Consider the following 19,677-nt stretch of genomic DNA (forward strand, 5'->3'; position numbering starts at 1 on the left):
ACAGCAGTTAAAGCAGACATCCTGAATTTATTTAAATTACTTTAATAGTAACCCCATAAATACCTTTATTTCAGTGATTTCAAGACTTTCTTTCCATGGGTTATGAATGGCAATCATGTATATACAAATGAAGATGAGTGGAAAAAATATCTGATCCTCAAATATAGAATTATTTTCACTTTTTTTGACATGTTTCTAAATAGGACATCTTTTTAATATTTGGTCAATCACAGTGAGATATATTCTGTCCCACACTTACCTTCTCTACAGTTTATTGATGATATTCATCACTAAGAAGAAAGAATTATTTTCACAAAAATGGGAGAAGATATAACACATCTTTTAATTTCATTTTATAACAACATCTTGTCCCTTAGTTACAATTTTTTTCTCAAGTCACTAGAGTGTGATTTACCTGCAACTCCACATAAGATGGACAACATGCTGAAGTAAGAGTAAGCGGCACTAATAAAGCTGCAGCTCATGCAATTTTGCTTTTGGAAGCAGCAAAAATTTTCACAATCAAGTCATCTGTATTTTACTGCAGTCTAGAAAGTCCTGAAAAACAGTAAAGATGATTTATGAGGTAAGTCTTTTCTTAAAAACAGCAGACCGATGGAGAACCATTCTTCCTCTTTTAAGAGGAGGCAAGTTCCCTTCCACAGCAGAAGCTGTGGGTCAGGAATTCAGATTTGGCCACATACCAGACCCAACACATCACTTTATGGTAGCTAGACCAATATTAAAAAAAAAAAACAACACCCCAACCAAACAACCCACAAATCCTCTCAGAATTTTAATTTCTGATTCCTATACGAACACCAATTTTTTTTGGCTGACTTTCCATTTGCAGTAGGTGACTAATGAAGTGCCTAAACTTACCTCAGTAATACTTTACACCTGTGTGCAGGGGGAGGGGGCATTCCTCTGCTCTCCACTATTCTGAAAGATTTTTCTTCCCCAATTTTGGTACTCCTCGTATGTGGATTTTCTTCCCTCTCACCACCTCATTGTCCTGCAGGGTACTCAACTCAAAATTCCAAACCGACTAACAAATCCCAGACAAACATCTCAAAGCCTCGGGAAAATTCAACCGCCACCGGCCTCGCCGTGAAACCCATCCCCTCCTCCCTCACCTTCACCGCGGTCAGCCCCGTGAGTGGCGCGAGTAAAACCTAAGTGAGCAAGCGACTTAAGATGAGAGGGGAAGAGAGGGAAGTATCTACCCATCTGTTTTTATTAAAAACGCCACAGAAATACACCTGGAAAAGGGGCAAAACCGAGATGAGCACCAGCCGCCGCGCCGACAGGGGGGCGGGAAGCGCCCGCCGCGCCTCAGGAGCCCCCCTCGCGCCGGCGGCCGAGCCCCACCCCGGGAGCGGTGGGGCGGGGTCAGGAGCAGCACCACCGCGCGCATCTGAGGCGCGGTTGGCGGCTGCGGCCTCCTGTCAGCGGGACCGGCCGCAAACTCCCGCCCCCGTGGGCGCCGTCTCCCTGAGACCGCGACGGCTGCAGGGGACACCCACGTCCCCGCCGCAGGCGAGCGGCAAGGCAGCCGAGCACTCTCCCTCCGCCCCGTGGGGTGAGGCTGAGGAGCTTATCCCCCTCCACGCTCTCACAGGCGCGCACGCGCCGCTTCGTACTCTTACGGCGCTTGCGCGCCGGCCTCCCGCCGCCGCCGCAGGCGTACGGGGCTCCGCCCCCGGCGCGCAGTGCGCAGGCGCGAGGCGAGGCCCCGCGGGGGGAGGGGTTGAGATGAGCGTACTACTCCCCAATATGGCGGACTTCGACACTATCTATGAGCTGGAGGAGGAGGAGGAGGAGGAGGAGTCCGAGCCTGTGGTGCGGAGCCAGGAGCTGCCCCGTCCTCGCGACGCGCCGGATCCCGTAGCGGTACGGGGCGCCGGGCACATCACCGTGTAAGGAGTGGGGGCTGGCGGTGGGCACGAGGCAGCGCGACAGGCCGGTGTGGCGGGGCGGGGGCGGCGGCGGCCAGGCGGGAGCCAACGAGCACCGTGCTGCCGGGGCATGGCCGCCCGCCGGCGATAAGGACATGGGGAGGACAGAGCCCCATCCCTTTTCGCTCCGAGCCCCCCCCTTCCCCTGCGGACGCCTTACCGTGATCTGCAGTCCTCCTTTCTCCCCACCCCGTCACCTGTTTTGTGAGAAGAGTTTTGCTTTTAACGTGTTAAAACGGGAAACTTCGTATTTTCCAGTAGCTCGAGGCGACCCAGAAAGTAATGAATGATCGACTGAAGTTCAGTTGGCTGTTCGGTGCAGAAGCCGCAGCTAATCAGTCCTGACAGCCCTGGGTGTACTGTTCCCAAACAATCTGTTAGATAAAAAGTAAACAGTAGAGGATGCGAGGACCAGCAGTCCGTTCAAACAATTTCACTGTGACCCTTTTCTGTCTCAGCTGAGCCATGGAGCCCCCACGCTGCACTGCAGAGGAGGCACATGGCTGTGTGGTAGTTTATCTGCTCTAAACTTAGTTCTGAGTTGGGTTTAGGTTAAGTGTTTTTATCACTAGAACGCAACGTGAGTCAGAATGTTTGCTACTCATAAACAGTTGGAACAGAAGATGGGCCAACAGTGTGACCTTATATGTAATGTTTACTCTTGGGGATTTTCTTAATATTCCTACTCCTGCTAATGGGGAAATTAGTATAACAAAGTACATCTGTAACAAGTTGTTGGTTGTTACATTCATTTTCATGGCAGGGAGGGAGGTACTGAAGTGTTTGTATTGCAGAGTTCCATCAAGCTTGTGTTGCTTTGGGTCTGTCTCTGGATTGCATAAAAGAATGCACATTTCTTTCTGTAAGTAGGTGCAGTGTGATCTAACTATCTGCAGCAAAAACACTGGGTGGGAAAGGCTCTCTCATCCTAAGAGAACTAATGTTGGATTTGATACTGTGTCTGTCATGTAAGTCTAAGTCAGGTTTGCATTGAGCTCGTGCCAGTGGATTGTTGCTCTGCTGCACCGCAGTGTACTTGCTTGTATTGATGGAATTTCTTTCTGCCCTGACCCCAAATAGCATGCGGCCTGACTAAGGGAGGGATGTAACACGAACAAAACAATCTGAATAACACATACCCATCTTATTAGTTATCTGGTTTTAAGCACTAAACTGGAAAAAAGGTTACACACTTATTTGCTTTATCTGCTGTGATGCTTTTTGTATATTAGTGATATTCCTTAAAGTTCCTTCTTGGCTCCAGTGTCTTTCTGGAGATGGGCAGGAGCATCTCCAAGAACTCTGTCGACTAGTGATGTCTACGTCAAAAGAAAGCAATACTTGTAAGTCATGCGGAAATCGTGAGCTGGCATACATACCCTTGTATGTACTACCTTGCCATCTACTTTATTTTCCTTTTCTTCTACTTCTCCCAGCTTTCTTCCTGTAACAAGTATACCTACCTGAACAGTAGAAGGCAGCTTTTAATCAGTTCATGACGTATTTTTAAATCTCCTTGCAGTAATAAAAACAGTTAGTGGACATTATCAATAAAATGCAAATAAACCCTGGACACTGTAGTATGTAATCCTAACCTCCTGATCAAATGGGAAATATTTTGCTTCCTAAGGAGTTCCTGGTTCGCATGTATCAGCTCTGAAATTCTGTCACTTTTTGATCATGCAGATGATGCTGCTTTTGAAATCAGTTGGCTTCAGAAGCAGCCTGCTCTAGTTACTGAAGTGAGATACGTCATCAAGTAAAACTTGTGTTTGTTTTCTGAACCTGTCTGGAACATTGCTGATGAAAATTTCCGTCCTGACGAGTCAGACACTCTATTCAAAAGAGAGAGGAAAAGAAAAGAAAACCAGCTATTTTTAAAAAGCCATTGTTTTCCTTGGATTTTTGTTTCAGATGCCTTCTGTTCCTCATCTGACACTGGCCTTCTTGGATACTTTTAGTGCATAGAGAAGGGATAATTCTCTGATTCCAGGGTCATCTTCTGGCCCAGCTTTTCATATACAGTCCTGTCCTGGTTTCCTCTTATAAAACTCCCAAGTTAGTAGATTCAAACCATGTATTAGTTTCCTGAGAGAGTTTTTATTCTTAGGACCGTGCCAGTGAGCTGCTGACCCTAACAGAGTTCTACTGCAGTATCCAACAGTACTAAATATAAAGCCCAAGAAGCTTCTGAGGGTTTTTAGCAGGATCTTGCTTTTCCCACTGACTGTTTTGCTAACCCTTTTACCCCTGTGCATGGTAAGAGTGATCATGTAAAGTGTATTTGTTTATTTTACTCACAGAGAGAGAATGTGTGTGAAGGCAGTTAGCAAAATTTATGCTAGTCTTGTTCGACGCTCTTCCACTCTAGAAGATTCTTGCTTTGAAAAAATTAACTATCAGTCGTTATGTATTGTTTTCAGAAAACTTTTGAATTTTAGCACGGAGAAATTACTAGGACTGAATAAATGCCTTTGCTTCTGAAATTCCATTTTAATGAGTTAGAAACAGTGAACAATGGGTTTATTGCATAGCCAGTGTGACTCTGATTGGTGCATCCAAATATCTCAACATAAACATTTTTAGTGAAGACTGAGTCATATGCCTACCAAAGCAACGGCAGTAACTTTCAAAAACAGAGCAGTGAACAAGCTCTAACTTGGTTCTAAGTTTTTATTTATCTGATGTAATTTTTCCATATCATTTAGTCCATGTAGATGGATAGTAATGAGGTAATGAGATAGCCATTAAGCAGCTCCTGGTTCCTGCTTAAGTGTGCAAACCTAGTTTTGGATACAAGTTAACTTCTGTTATTCCATTTACGTTTTCTCTAGGAGTGCCCCAGGGATCCACGCTACACGTGATAATGAAAAGCATATTGTCCTCAATTACAGAAGGCAGGGAACAGCCTAGTGCTCTCACCTGTGATAAGATGACATTTGATTATTGTCTGATGTTGCTCCATCTTCTGCATATTTAAAATAGCAGATTCCACATATTTAAAATAGAAAATGACCCCAGCCTTCCACTGGTTATCAAAAACTTAGTTTTCAAAAACATCATCCATCAAAACATGGGTAAGGATGCTCTTCAGAAGTTCTGTTGGCTTCATAGGAAAAGGCCCTAGACTAGGAAGAGAAATGTTAAGTGTTCAAGGAGATTTCAGCTTGGGGCTCTTGATGAACATCTTCTAAAGATGGATAGTATCTTCTCTAATGCTGGATAAAGCTAAGATGATTCCTCATAAAGAATAGTATGTAGGATCTGAGTTCATCTGTTCCAGGCAGGCTGAACTTAACCTGGATTAGGTGTGGGGAAAGGAGCCATGCTGAAAGAAGATTGTGGAGCCTATCATATGAGAGTTGATTAAATGGGTTTAGCTGGTGTAGTCTACTAGGACTGATTACTATCTATAAATACAGTAGTAGGGTAAACAAGAGTGAAGGACTACTTAAGTCAAAAGCAGGGCGGGGGGGAAAGCACCTGTAAATATATCTATTCTAGATAGGAGAAAGTGTTTTCCAAAATATTCCTATTTCAGTTTTGGGGACAGGAGACCACACTTCCTTATGCTTTGCAAGCTAACGGAAAGAATTTTATAATGGGATACCTGTTGCAGCTGGCATTTGCAACTGATGATTCGGGGTATTTCTTTCAGTCTTTAATTTATGTGAGATTTATGAATATATTGCAGCTCTGTATGAGAAATTGCGTTCTGTCCCCTTTACAAATGAGGGAAAATGAGGTGATGGGACTTGTCTGATACCATACATTAAAACAGGGAAAGAGAGATGAGAGAGAACTAAAAAGTGAGGTCATCCTATTTCTATTCCAACGTTGTTGCCTATAGGCAGCAGTGCTTTTCTTTTAGAGATGTCTGTCATCCAGTGAGAAAATTGCAACCGAAGTGTATTTGTGACTTACCTGAATTTCTAAATACTAGACTTTGGGGAGCTTACACTGAGGACTCGGAGAAGTAGCCCAGAAATAAGTCACCACTAGCTGATGCTTTAAATTATTTAAAGGACAGGTACTGGAATTTATTTTATGTAGTGATTTTTAAATATACTGAATTTTAGAAGACTTCATAGGCCAAATCATGCTAGGTCATTAGTCTGTTGTAGCAGGTCTAATGAAGTTACTTGTCTCTTAATAAAGACTTTAGGTCTTAACTTTTTTACATTACATATTCTAATAATGCTTCAGTACTTTTACAAAGTTGCTTGCAAAGCTGTAGAACTATACAACGTTCTGCTTTTAACATCTCTGAAACAAAAATTTTTTTCATTTGATTCTTGAACCCACCCCCATAGGAGTTTAATGTTTCTGAACTATGTGGTAAATCATCATGAGGATAGCCTGTAAAACTTCTAGAGACGCTTCAGTAAATCTGTGCAAAAGACCATCAGTGATGCTGACTAAACGTATTATAATGTAGTATAGTCCTGTTTTCAGTGTAGTCAAAACCTTGCATATTCTTTTAGCCATTTGCAGGTGTCAGTGTGAGAGAGATGCATTTCTGTAACTGAGGTTTCTTGGATATGTTATAACTGAATTGAATGTTTTGGCAAAACAAAGTTTGGGGTTTTAAATATGTTTCATGACATTATCAGCCTTCAAATTTAATGTAATAAAATATATTGTGGTCCTGTAGTCTTGATAGATCTAAATCAGAAAGCAGTCTTATGTTATTCTTTATGGAAATTAGTGGTGCAATGGGAATTTTAATGAGTATATGTGACCAATGAGATAAAAGACACTACCTATGGCTTAGGAAGCTTTTGAACTACAAATGGTTGAAGGTCAGTAGAGTATTCTGGGGAAATGCTAGTACATGTTTGCTTTTTGTTCCCCTCCCCTTTTTTTGCTGTTTCCTGGGCATCTGCTACTGGCTAGTATAAGAGTCAGTGTTCTGGGCTAGGTGGGCCATGATTTAGTGGAATTAGTCTATTAAATGGGTGGTGTAAATAATTCTGAAGTATTACCTGAACTTTCTAGTAGTTCATTTATTATGTTGTCTGATTGCTACAACTTTGTGAGTAGTTTCATTGCTGGTATACAGAGAAGTCCGTATTTCTCAAAAGAAGCTTGTGTATATGCTTCATATCCTTAGTCTTTTCTGAATTTTTTTAAGACTGAAGAGACTACCTCATTGCTCTTCAAGCATCCTTGAAAATATATAGTATAACAAAACTGGGAAGATTTCAGTTTAAAAGGGGAAGCTACAAAAAGTGGAGGCTGACTTGCCAGACTAAATTCACAGAGAATGCAAATTTGCTTGTATTAGTAACCTTTGTGCCTGCCTACAATCTTACAGTTTTTACTGTTTGTTTTTGTAGCACTATTTAACATCATGGCTTTCCAGTTCACTTGAATATGCAGTAGTCCGTGCTGTGCTGATGTTCAGTTCACTCACTCTTTTCAACAAATTCAGTGAAAATATGTTGAATGAAACAAACGCAAATAGATGGCCATTAGTTACAGTGCTTAGAATAGCGTAAGAGACAAAGGTTGAGAAATGCTTCAATTAAGATCTACTTTTTGGTGTTTTTTCTAAAATGTTTTACAGAACTAGTGTTCCAATATGCTGCTCCTTAGAAGAGTCAAGGCTCTAACTTAAATTAGCTATTGAAGAACTCTATTGGACTTTACCAGTATTGTTGATAAACGTCTTAACTAGCTTACTGGATTTTTAAAGACAGCACAAGTTCTTTTATTATGCTTCTCTCTTCTTTAAGTTTTATTTTAGACTTCTGTATACTTCTAAACAAGTTATTGCCAAGTTTGGATATCCGAATTATTACGCTGTGCGCATGAGTACATATGTATTATATAGTGATGGGGGACTGATGGCACTTCAGCAATACTAGTATTTGTACTTCAGGTGTCAGTTTGACTCAAAGCAAATACTCTCTTTGCAGAAGGTTTGTTTCTACAAGAAATACTACAATCCCAAATACATTTGTGCTCCTCTTTTTGGCTGTGATCCTTTTTGAGGGTTTTTTTTTTTTTTGAACAAAAATACTCTGGAGATAGTTTAGCAGAGCTGACAGTGAACTTGATGTGCAGTATATTTAACTTTACAACATACCATTAAGCTCTGTTCAAACATGAAGTTGTAGCTGAGGTACCAACTACTGTTGTATTGTGTTAAATTAATGAATTGCAAAGGTTAAAGATTTCAAGTGAGGTAGAGGGGATGGAAGAACAGAGTTCCTGTTCTGCAGAAGCTATCAGGTTTAGCATCAGAGCTTAGTTAACTTTTTTTTATTATTATTTAAAGCGCATAAGTAGGCAAGAAGTTAAGTCAGCCTGCACTGTGAGTATCCTTCTGATCTACAACACTAGCTTTTTGGAAATTTCAGTTGGTTCGGTGGTTTTGGAGCTAGTGTTAACACAGGTTTACAAGCAAAGTCTAGCTCTCTGCAGGTTTCCTTGCTTATAATGAAGACTTACCTCTTGCTCAGTAACAAGAACACTTCAATGAAGAATAGTCACAGTGATACCCAAGACTTAATTTTCTTGAAGTTCAGAGTTGTTTTAAAACTGTTCTATGTGTAGGCTCTTACATGTCTTGCATGAGACAGTTCAACTCAGCCCAAAGCAGTTTTTTAAAACTATGGTTATAAATTTCTATGATGATGATGAATGGGTTCCTTATAACTAGCTTTATCTGTTGCATGTGAATAAATTGCATGAGTAAGAAAAATAGCAGTAAAAGGATTATTGAACCTACTAAAACTGCAATTTAATAGCTGGACTTTTTTTTTTCTTAAAGAAAGCAGATTGACACTTGCTGCCATCCAATTGTAAAAGAATTTGTGCGCTTTTAGCAACTTGAAGGTATTGAAGTAAGGCAACGAGCTATATTTCTCTGTCTTATAAATGACCTTATGAATGTTACATGAGACCTTATATAAACTTAGATTGAAAACTCATGGAATAATGTAAATGTAAGGACAAAAGAAATGAATAGGTTTTTTAAAGTACAAAATCTATTACAATTTTTTATTAAGGGAAACAAAGTAAGTTAGGTGGAATATATTTTGTTTGTCTCTTTTGTTTTCAAGGTTTGGCTTGAGCAACAAGTTTGATACAGAATTTCCTTCTGTTCTGACAGGGAAGGTAAGTGTGAGATTAAACTGTTCTTTTAAATGGAAAGATCCAGTGCATCTGGTGGTTTCTGTGTTACAAATATGTGCTCGGGAATCCGCACTGCAGCCCAGCACTGAACTGAAGACTGTTTAAATAACTCTTGTCCTGTGTGAACTAGCTGGTTGGTGACCAGTCCCTGCAGTATGCTTTGAAACAAAAAAAAATTATTTGCAGTGATTGCTATCATTATTGATGTTCTAAACACAGAAAAGCTCAACATGGCATCATAGTGTTTCCATGCAGGCAATCTACATGAAAGCAAGACTCACTTAACCTTGCTGTAAATATCTGGACTTCGTGCTACCTTCTGTGAGAATTAAATTATTTCAAATACTAGACCTCTTTTTAACGTGTCTGTCAAGCCTTGAGCTTATACTTCAGCAGATCTCTGGAAGAGAATCTGTTTTATCTGAAGCTTTAAGGAACAAAATATTGTAGTCTTAAATGTAAAGATTCAGTAGGTTTTTAGTACATTTTCAGAATTATAATTGTTTAGTTCTGAAAATTGGTGGTGACAACTCTCTTGCTCTCTCTGGAGTCTTGTCATCTTACTAAATGGAAGTTTAATAAGTATTCATTTGTAGCTTTAATGAATGAAATCTTGTAACAAAATTCTTGGTTATGGTCCTAAATTTTTTTTTTTAACCTTTAAATTTTTATTTCTTTTTCTCTTGGATTTTTTTCTTTCTGCTGTTTCACTCTCGAGTGTTTTTCTTTTGCTTCATTTCATATCCCTTTTCTATATCTTTTCCAGAATTTGTGAGGAAAAACCTTATTTGGCTTTTACTGCTTTCTCTAATGTCATACCATACAGCTACACTGCCCCTGCAGCCTCTTGCAGTAGCTGTTGAGTCATATTAACAATATACTAAAACGTAGCTGGATGGTATTTCGTGGTTCTGCCAAATCCATCTGGGGTTTTTCTCCTTCATTTTCACCCCACAGTGTAATGAATAAAATACTTGTGTTGAATTTGTCCAGCTTTTCTGACAGCAGTGCGATTGAAAAGCAGGTTGCTCTTTGGAGTTTTTGGTTGTTGAAAGGCAGCCTGGAAACTCTGGCCTTGCTTCAGAATTTCACTGAGCTCAAAAAGAAGAGTCTTATCCATAGAGTCTTAATTGTGAGGGCTGGTGATAACACCATTTGCATTTCATTACCTTGCATGTCTAACGTCTATTTTTTTCTGTGAAGTCCTTTCCAATCACTGGAAAGCCACAGAATACTTTTTGGAAATAACTTTTATGGTCTCCTAGTCAAGTTGTAGTGTGTTATAAATAATAATAAATAGAATAATACCTACCAGGGAATGTTAAAACTAAATTTGATTGTATAATTTCATATCTTTCTGTCTCAAATATATTTGTATGTGTCTAAAAAAAAGAAGACAAACCCAACCCCCCTAAACCTACACTTTTTAATACAAGCATCAATGCCTGTCACGTTTTCCACTTGATTGTCCTCCTCTTGTTAAATAGACAGTGAAGAAAAGTTTAATTTAAAGTTCAGTTGACTGCTTGGACTTAATTTAGCAAAGAGTAAAGAGGAAGTTCTTTTCTTCTACTTGGCATTTACCCTTCTTGTTCTATAGATCTAATCAGTGACAGCATAAATCACATGAGCAGGGATTTGCTGTATATAAGTATGCTGCTTCTTTTGAGAATCTTGATATCCTTTTATCTTTTTCTCATGTGAATTTGAGGGGCTTTCTGAGTAAGAAGACCTTGAAAATAAATTAGTTCCCTTTTGTGAGGGGAAAACACCCATCAAATGAGGTAGTAAACACATTTTTCTCACTGCCTGCCACACACTGCCATGAAAGACATTAAGAACCACAGTTGTGGGTTTTTTGGTTTTTAATACTTTCATGAATTGCAAGAAAAAAATAATCTGCTGCTTCCACTGGTTGCGGCAGTCAATCACCTTTATCCCTATTGAAAATGAATACTCAAATAATTTTTCTTCCAGTAAGTAGGTTTTCTTCAAATAACCTGATAAATAATTCACAGTAATAAGCATTGTAGTCAATTGATACATCACTTTAAGACCTTTTATTGTTCTTAAAATACAAATTTTTACTTTTTATGAAATCACAATTTATGAATAGCATAGTGACTGCTTATATTAACAGTTTGTGATTAAAATGTTTACGATGAACTTGCATTAATACACAGCTAGTATAAGGCGACTTTATACTTTATTCAGAATGTCTGTGTAACATTAATGGCTTTGTTGTCCACTATGAATTGATATTAATAATATATCCCATCTGCTAATGGAGTGTAAAAGATGAAGCCCTTAGGTGGGGTTGATAGACTTTCATCCTGTGTTTAAAAACCTAGATCTTCATCTGTATTTATTAAAAAGAAAAACAATACCATAGCGAAAGCTATCCAATGCACAATAAAAAGCCTGAATAGATAAAACTATTTAGCTATACCTGTCACCCAGAAGCACTGACTTTTTGGATGTATGCCACTATGTAGTCTTAGGAATTTACTTCAGCTTCCTGACCCTCAGTTTGCTCATCTACATGGTGATGGTAGTAAACCTTCCGCGCATTTTCTTTTTTTAAAATCTGAAATATCCCTCCTTCACCCATCTCCCCGACCTCCTTGTCTCACTGTTTTTACAGTCTGGATAGTTATTTTATATTTGCCTAGAGCGAAGATGCATGTAATTACGTCTTAAATATTTAATTGAGACATGTTTGTTGCTTTTTTTGGGAGAAGTGAATGTGTATATTTGAGGATAAAACAATAAAGGAAACAAAAATATCAGGTGGGTGAAATGTTGGGCCTAGCTAACTCAGCTAAATTGACTTTAATATTTATCTCGCAGGATGAGACGCAAGCTTCAGCTGGTTTGTAAATAATGAGCTAAGTTTTTGAACAGTGCACTCTTTTCAAGGGAATATTGTAAGAGAAGATTCAACTACACATTAATTAATACAGAGGCAATATTTAACTTTTAATAATGTGATTGGACTTTGGCCTAAATTAAAATTTTGTCTAAATTTAAATTGTGTGCTACAGTTTTACAGGATTATTAATTGTTTTAAAACAAGCACTTAAAAGCTTTTAACAAAATACTCTTCATGATATATGGCACAATAGCATACACTGCTCCAGGTGACAAGAAAATGATGGAGGCAGTGAACCTTAAGGAAGAAAGTGGAGTTTCCTGCCCTGATCTTAAAACAACAAGGGTCCTATACAGAGATTACTGTGCAAGGCAGGGAAATGTAAGCCATAAAATGTGCTCTTGGTATTGTGATCCCATTGCAACATGTGATTGATAGGGTTTGTGATCATGACTGAAGGAGAAAGATCAGGCCTGCTGGGCTTTACTTGCTCTCTTCCTGTGTTTGTAGATTCTCTTGCATCCTGTTGTAAAATATTATGACACCCCCTCCTTTCCTTTTATGTTTTAGGTTGTTTTTTTTTTCTTTTCCCCTCCCCTAAAGACCTAAAAGGAACTAAAGTTTCTTTACAAGGTGTACTGCACAGCCAGGAGCTATATACTTATCTTGTTCTTTTCAAGACCCGGACAGAAACTTTCCAAGAGACTTTCCAAAATTACTCAAAACTAGACTTTCTTAGGGAGCTTTCTTGGTGCAGGAGGCGCTGTTAATTCTCTGTTTGAAATGCGTTAGTGATTTTATAGTAACCTTTCAATACTTCTACCTGCAAGAAAGGCAAGATTTAAAGTTATGCCAGAAAATCAACAAAATTAATTGGTGACTCTTTCATTTGGATACCATTCTATTACTAAATTGGAACAGTTATTTTATTTACAGATATTTCATTCTTTGTGGCTGTGTAACAATGCTTAACCATTACTGAGCTGTAAACTGAGAGCAACAAAACGGTGTTTTGCTTCTATTTGTCACGGAATGAGGCTTATCTTGGTCACCGGTTCCTGTAGTTTCAAATGAAGATGTGTCATTGACTGACAGAAATATTTATTGTGATTACATTTCCTAAAGGGAGAAATATATCCAATACTTTAGGTTAGCCAAAACCATCTTAAGTAATTTCATGTTGCAGCTAAGAGATTCACCTTTCCGTGAAAGTGTTTCGTGCATTAACAGGTAGTAATGGTGCTTTCATAATACTGCGTTAAGGTAAACATTATACCAAAATTTCTGAAATAGAAATTTGCTCTGTTTCTTGGTGGCATCCAAAGTTGGTTTCTAGTTTAGCCATTCGCAGTGTTGTACTCTACAGGAAGGAGAGTACTTCAACATTGTTCTTATAAAGTAGAATCAAATTCTTAACCTGATGTGAACAGTGACTCTTTTAAAATGAGCACAGAAATAGAGAATCTCACCATCCCAGTGCTTTCTTACTAGGTCCCAAATTTTTCTGCCAGCTGTGATCTAAGAATCTGATTGACTTCATGTTGGATGTTGTCACTGATGATAAGATTTCTTCATGTTAAAGTAAATTCTAGACTGTGTGATTCCATTGTCTTTGGTAGGTTTGTACAGCTGTATTTTGGGATTGGTGTGTGGTGTTGTCAAGGCCCAGTAAACTTTGTGTCTAATAGAAGAAAGAAACACTCTCTTAGTGGGATTGATTGCAAAAGTACTAATGGGGGTCAAGGAAAAAAAACGACTTATTTTTATCTTTCAAAAAAATCATAGAATGATACCTGTACAAATTTCAAAAGATTTACCAAAGAAAGTGCCGTTTGTGTACATTTCAATGGTAAGAACGTGTAGACATCCTTAAGAGTTCAGTTACGTATTCTGTTTTGGATACATGCAAGTATGGGCTAGTTTTCCACATTACAATGTGATTTTTGTACTGTTCATTGAAAGTGTCCCAATGCATGGGATTTCTGGGTTGGTGTTTTTTTTGCCATTTTCTTTCTTTCTTTTTTTCTTTTCTTTCCACAAAGATGTCGATTGTAAAATGTATTTAAATGTTGATGTTTGAGACAGTCTAAAGAATTTTTTTTACTTGCTCCATTTGTGTATGTAAAAAAAATTATAAGAAAGTCTATTTAATATTGGGGGCAGGAGGAAGTCTGTATAATTGCAAAAGAAATACTTTCTGTGTACTTAGAAATTCTGGCTATAAAATAATCACAATGTTAAATTATGTTCTTATTTTACTAACTGTGTGCCTGGCTTGTGTACAAACCCAGATGACCTCTGACTCTATACTGCATGGTGATCTGAATGGCCAGGAAACAGATGTTGTATTCATTTACTCCCTTTCTTGCAACATTTTAATGAATTTAGCTTTTGTGAATAGGCGGAGGTAGTAGAATCAGGTCCTCTCCATTTCCTGTCCCATAGTTTTGCTCCTTTGATGAAAGGAGTCTTTGTCATTAAATTAATGCTTTTGTCGTTGCTTGCCCTTGTTTGCAGAATCCAGTGAACAGAGTTGGGCTTGCTTGGTTGGAAGGATGATGTAGCAGTTGCACAGCTTTGTATACAGACTCATTCTAGGGTTTTTTTTCTTCAACATGGCAAGCTGTTAGGAAAGTTTTGTTTGTTTGGGATTTTTTTGTTGTTCTTTTAAGTAGTTGTGCCTGTCTGGTCGGGTCTATTGAAGTTGGATCTGATTATTATGCTTTATGTGTTCGAATGCTGGATTGTGGCATCAATACCATGAATCTGTATTTGACTTGTCAGATATAAGTTATAGATTCTGTAGAGAGATAAGGGATTTGGGGTATGTAAATAGGTAAGTGCTGTCACTCTTTTCTAAGAAAGATATCTGCTATTGGAGAAAGGAGCTTATTTCTGATAGAAAATATGCTTTTCCACTGTGACTCTGCAGTGGCAATATATAGAAAACATTATTTTGAGTAAGCTCTGCTGAATATTCCTTAATTTAAATAAGCTTATTTTCAACAGCTAGGCTTTATTCATAACCCTGTACAAGATGCCTTTCTTTGCCTTGAATATAATCCTGTATATGTCTTTCTGGGCTTCCCTATTTTAGGAAGCAGCCACAAGTGAAGTTGTGGCCTCATGTCGATATGGACAACCTCAGGAATTTATTTGTGGAAAGAGATCCACCTTCATCCAGGCACAGTGTAGACTTGCACTGGTATGAAATTAATTTGGACAATATTATCTCTTTTTTTGACATGATACACAAGTGGTTTTACTACAAAGCTGCCCCGCATTCCCCTGGAAACCAGCTGCCTGTCATTCTTCCTTTTTTTCTTGGTCAGCGTAGCCAGTGCATACGTTGCACAGCTGTGTCCCACTCCTACCTAGTTTTTGGGGGGCTGCTATGTTATCAGGACAATTGATCTATTAATGATGCAATAAATAAGGATGAAGCTGCTCATCTAAGTGATGTTTAGCTTTTTAATGCAAGTTTTTGCAAAACATGCACCATAAATGAATTTGTTGCAGGAAAGTGACATTCCGTGCTCACTGTGTGACCAGTGTTTTAGAGAATGGGGCCATTGTATAATGGTATTATGTTTCATTTCCATTTTAATCTGTAGAGCCAATTATTCAGAAAATACACCTGTAATGACTTTCCACTGAAGTTCAGCACTTCTATTGCAGGTTGCCCCAGAAGAATTCAAGACCAGCATCAGTCGTGTGAATGCCTGTTTAAGAAAGAATCTCCCTGTCAATGTAAAATGGCTGCTTTGTGGCTGTCTGTGCTGCTGCTGCACGCTGGGCTGTAGCCTGTGGCCTGTAGTCTGTCTTAACAAAAGAGTAAGTACATGTTTCATTCTCCTTATTCTATTTATTTTGCAATTCCTGATAACATGAAATAATGTTTAATAGTATCATCCCTGTTTCAAAACGCTTTTTTTGTCTCACTTGCATTCCAAGGGTTATATTCTGTTTTCCATTCCGTAACACATTTTTTTCTATTTTCTAATGAAGTAAATTATACCAAATTACCAATTGAATTAATAGTCTTAGGAATAGCTAATCCCATCTCAGTTCAAAGAACAGGATAGAGTATATGATAACCTAAATTTTCAGGATTTCTGAAGTCTAAGAATGCAATTAAATGAGTGCAGAACTGGACATTGACCTTCAAAGACTGCCTGAACTGGAGTGAAAATTACTTTTCCTCTTTACACACACATACCGCCCACATCCCGGGCAAGGGGGAAATCACTTTCTTATATTGAATACTACCATAACATTTCTGAGCTATGGTTTATTTGATGTATTTTGTTGTGCTGTTTCCATTAAGAATAAACACAAATTTGTTTTCTCTTTGGGAAGTTTAAAGACTTCCCTTTATTTATTTATTTATTTGCAACAGAAAGTTAACAATACTTGTAATCGGGTCCAAAGAAATAATTTAATAATTCTGAAAAGCACTTTAGCAATATCAAGTAAACTTGATCTTAATTACCTCTGTGGTTTACATTTAGAATTAATTTATCACAGCAGTAAATGTTTAGGAAATACGTAAATAGACGTAGCGTAATGATATTCTTTGCAGCTACATAGTTTGTAAGACTTGCAGCCATAAGATCTTATTATCCATAAGTGTAAATGGTATGTAGGTGCACCAGGAAAAAAAAAACTCACACTTGTCAATTTAGTTATAGGAAAAGATCACAAGTAAAAATCTTTTATGAAGTAATGCTTTTGGGTTTTGAGAGTTTACGATCTTTAATAAAACAAATTGAAAGCAAAAACAAGGAACAGGCATTGCTTTTCAGAGAAAACAAAATGGAAGTGTTTTGCCAAACTTTCCAACCTGCTTAAGAAAATAACAATTGCATTGACTGGCATTGAGGTTTTGGTTTAAAAAAAAAAAAGAAATGCACTAAATGCACAATATGTTAATGTGTTGAATTGCTGATTGCTGAAGCCTGTGTCACTAAAAAGTTACAGGACTTGTTTTAGCTGGTTTTAATTGCCTTTATAAACATTCTTATTGCAGAGGAATATGCTTGAGTTACACAGATGGAATATTTGCAGTTTTAAAACAGTATTTAATATTCTTGTGATAGTGAAAATCTAAATACATGCCCATGTGAAGTTGTAGCAGTAATGTAATTCTCAAGGGTACAAATAATAGGTACCGAGTAAGGGTAGGAAACATGGTGTTACTTCTGTGGGTATGTGTGTATATATGTTAGAGCGATTTCATCACTCTCTCACAAGTATAAGATGGTTCTTCATTTTTTTTGGTGGTGGGTTGAACCCCGCCAGCAACTAAGTGCCCATCAGCCACTTGCTTACTCAGCCGCCCCACCCCGAGCAGGATGGGGGAGAGAATCAGAAGAGCAAAAGTAAGAAAAACTCATGTGTTGAGATAAAGACAGTTTAATAAGTGAAGGAGAAAAAGGGAAGACGACCCAAGTGATGCAAGGGCAAATTAATCGCCACCTCCCACCAGCAGACCAGTGGGCAGCCTGTCTCTGGGCAGTGGGCTACTTTGGAAAGAATAGACTCCAGTTTTATTTCTGAGCATGGAATATCCCTTTGGTCAGTGCTGTTCAGCAATAGCTAAAACACTGATGTGGCATCAACACCCATTTTCATCATAGATCAAAAACACAGCACCGTACTAACTGCTGTGAAGAAAATTAACTCCAGCCCAGCCAGTCCCTGTACACTCATCTGGCAACAAAAGGCATTATGAGATCCAAAGGCTGGAACGTACAACTAAGTTCAAATGGGAAACAACGTCTACTTTTTAATTCCAAGGATAGCTTCATCACAGGAAAAACTTAAAGGGATGGATTATCTGCCATTTAGTCTTTGATTCAGGATTGGATAGCTTTGTATCTTTTTCATAATGAGATGGTGCAGCTCACCTACCATTATTAGCTTTAGCAAAGAAATTGGTGGATCGAATTCTGTGGCATACCATGCGGGAACTAGAGTAGATCATCACAGCGGTCTTTTTGTGACCTTAAGAACCACTGAAATTGATTCAAGAAATCTCTTCCTCCTACAGTTGTGGAAAGAGCAGAAATGAAGGTCATAGGCACTTTGGTATCCAAGAGTTGAAAATACCAGCACTGTTTGTTGTGAGCTGGAGTTCTGTGGTGGTGAGATTTTTTCAGGATTCAGATAACAATTACATTAGCAAAATCTGGAAGTTACATGTATGTAAATGACGTGTTGCCAGTAGACCACCTGTAGTGAGCGCAGTATTTGGCCAGGAGAATGTGGAAGGTTCTGTTTTGTTGGCTTGGCTATGGTAGGCAAAAATACTAAATTCAAAAGGATGTCTTACTGAGTAAGTTAAGTCTGGGAAAGTTGCAGTCCTAAGTTAAAAAAAAAAAAACATGGGTGGCTTTTTTTTTCTGAAGAAGATCTGATGTTGAGGAGTGGGGAGCTGAGGAGTGGTGGGACTTCCATTTATAATTTTCTTTTGCTTGGTTCTACTTTATAAAACTAACGTATCTTAAATTATTCTTAAGCCAGAAATGTAATAGTAAGATTCTTCTGGATGAGGCTGGCTACTGAACCATTTATAATACGGTTTTGACTTACTTTTTAGACTAGAAGATCAATTCAGAAGTTATTAGAATGGGAAAATAACAGACTATATCATAAGGTAAGAAAAGTTAGAGTGCTTGTTTTCTTCAGCTTTAAGACTAGTAAGTTTTTTTGCATAATTGGCATGTAGGAATTTTACAGTCTTGTTATAATTTCATACTTTATACTGATCTTAAACCTGTGTCTGAAGTGTTCCAGATCCTAATAATTTGATATTGCTAATGCTTGTTATGTTCCTCGTCAAAACAATGCTGTGGTATGCATTAATCCTTTGATAATTGTTTTCTTAGCTTGGTTTGCACTGGAAGCTGAGTAAAAGGAAATGCGAAACTAGCAATATGATGGAGTATGTAAGTATTCTGTTACTTATTTGGTATTCAATATAACTATGATTTTATTGAGAAAATCTTTAACTTACTAGACTGTCAGCTAGCTGAAAAAAATCTCTCAGAAAAACTTGCAGTTGTACTTGACATGCACCCATGAAGGCCACTTTTAACAAGAGCAGCCGTGGCATATATTGAGACTTAGAAATTGCCATCAGTAAGCTGCTGTGGTCCTACTACTTCTCCATCCACTTTCATGTATAGCCATGAAGATGGTGTAGGATTGAAGAAAAGAGGTAGGCACCCCAAAGAACTCTAGCATCCAGAAGGCCCATATTTCAAATTGACTGAAATCTCTGCTTTATTACTTTGGGAAACATTTCCTCCTAACAGAATAGCTCAGATGTGTTTAGTCTTACGTACTAGCTGATGTTGCATGGAACTTGTGCTGAAGGTTTGAACTTTTTGGTTACTGTGTTCTGTTCTTGTCTTTTTCCCTTCTTCAACAGGTAATATTAATAGAGTTCTTACCAAAATATCCCATATTTCGACCTGACTGAGGAACAGCATTTGGTCTTTCATGTTACCTGTCATTTTCTACCCTTAGTGCCTTGTAGATGATTTTGGAAAGAAGATGGTCTACTTTGCTGTGACTTAAAAATGTTCTTCAGTAGAATATCTTCCTTGCTACGTTACTTTCTTTTGTTAAGAAAAGAACAATTTGCACATTTTTTTTATGTTAAATGAGGCTTATATGTTGCACTCAATTTTTGACATT

General features: G+C 38.3%; 1 protein-coding gene across 1 annotated transcript; it reads left to right on the top strand.

Moving 5' to 3' along the window:
• Nucleotides 1-1,755: 1,755 nt before the first annotated feature.
• CHIC1 (cysteine rich hydrophobic domain 1) lies at nt 1,756-19,459 on the top strand (the record flags this gene model as incomplete). Its single annotated transcript, XM_082004014.1, has 6 exons — nt 1,756-1,919; nt 9,029-9,083; nt 15,652-15,807; nt 18,575-18,631; nt 18,864-18,923; nt 19,409-19,459. The coding sequence occupies 6 exons, from the start codon at nt 1,756-1,758 to the stop codon at nt 19,457-19,459; spliced, it is 543 nt and encodes a 180-aa protein (XP_081860140.1).
• Nucleotides 19,460-19,677: the final 218 nt, after the last annotated feature.

Source organism: Phaethon aethereus (genome assembly GCF_964289735.1).
Source record: "Phaethon aethereus genome assembly, chromosome: 10".
NCBI classification, from domain to species: Eukaryota; Metazoa; Chordata; class Aves; order Phaethontiformes; family Phaethontidae; genus Phaethon; species Phaethon aethereus.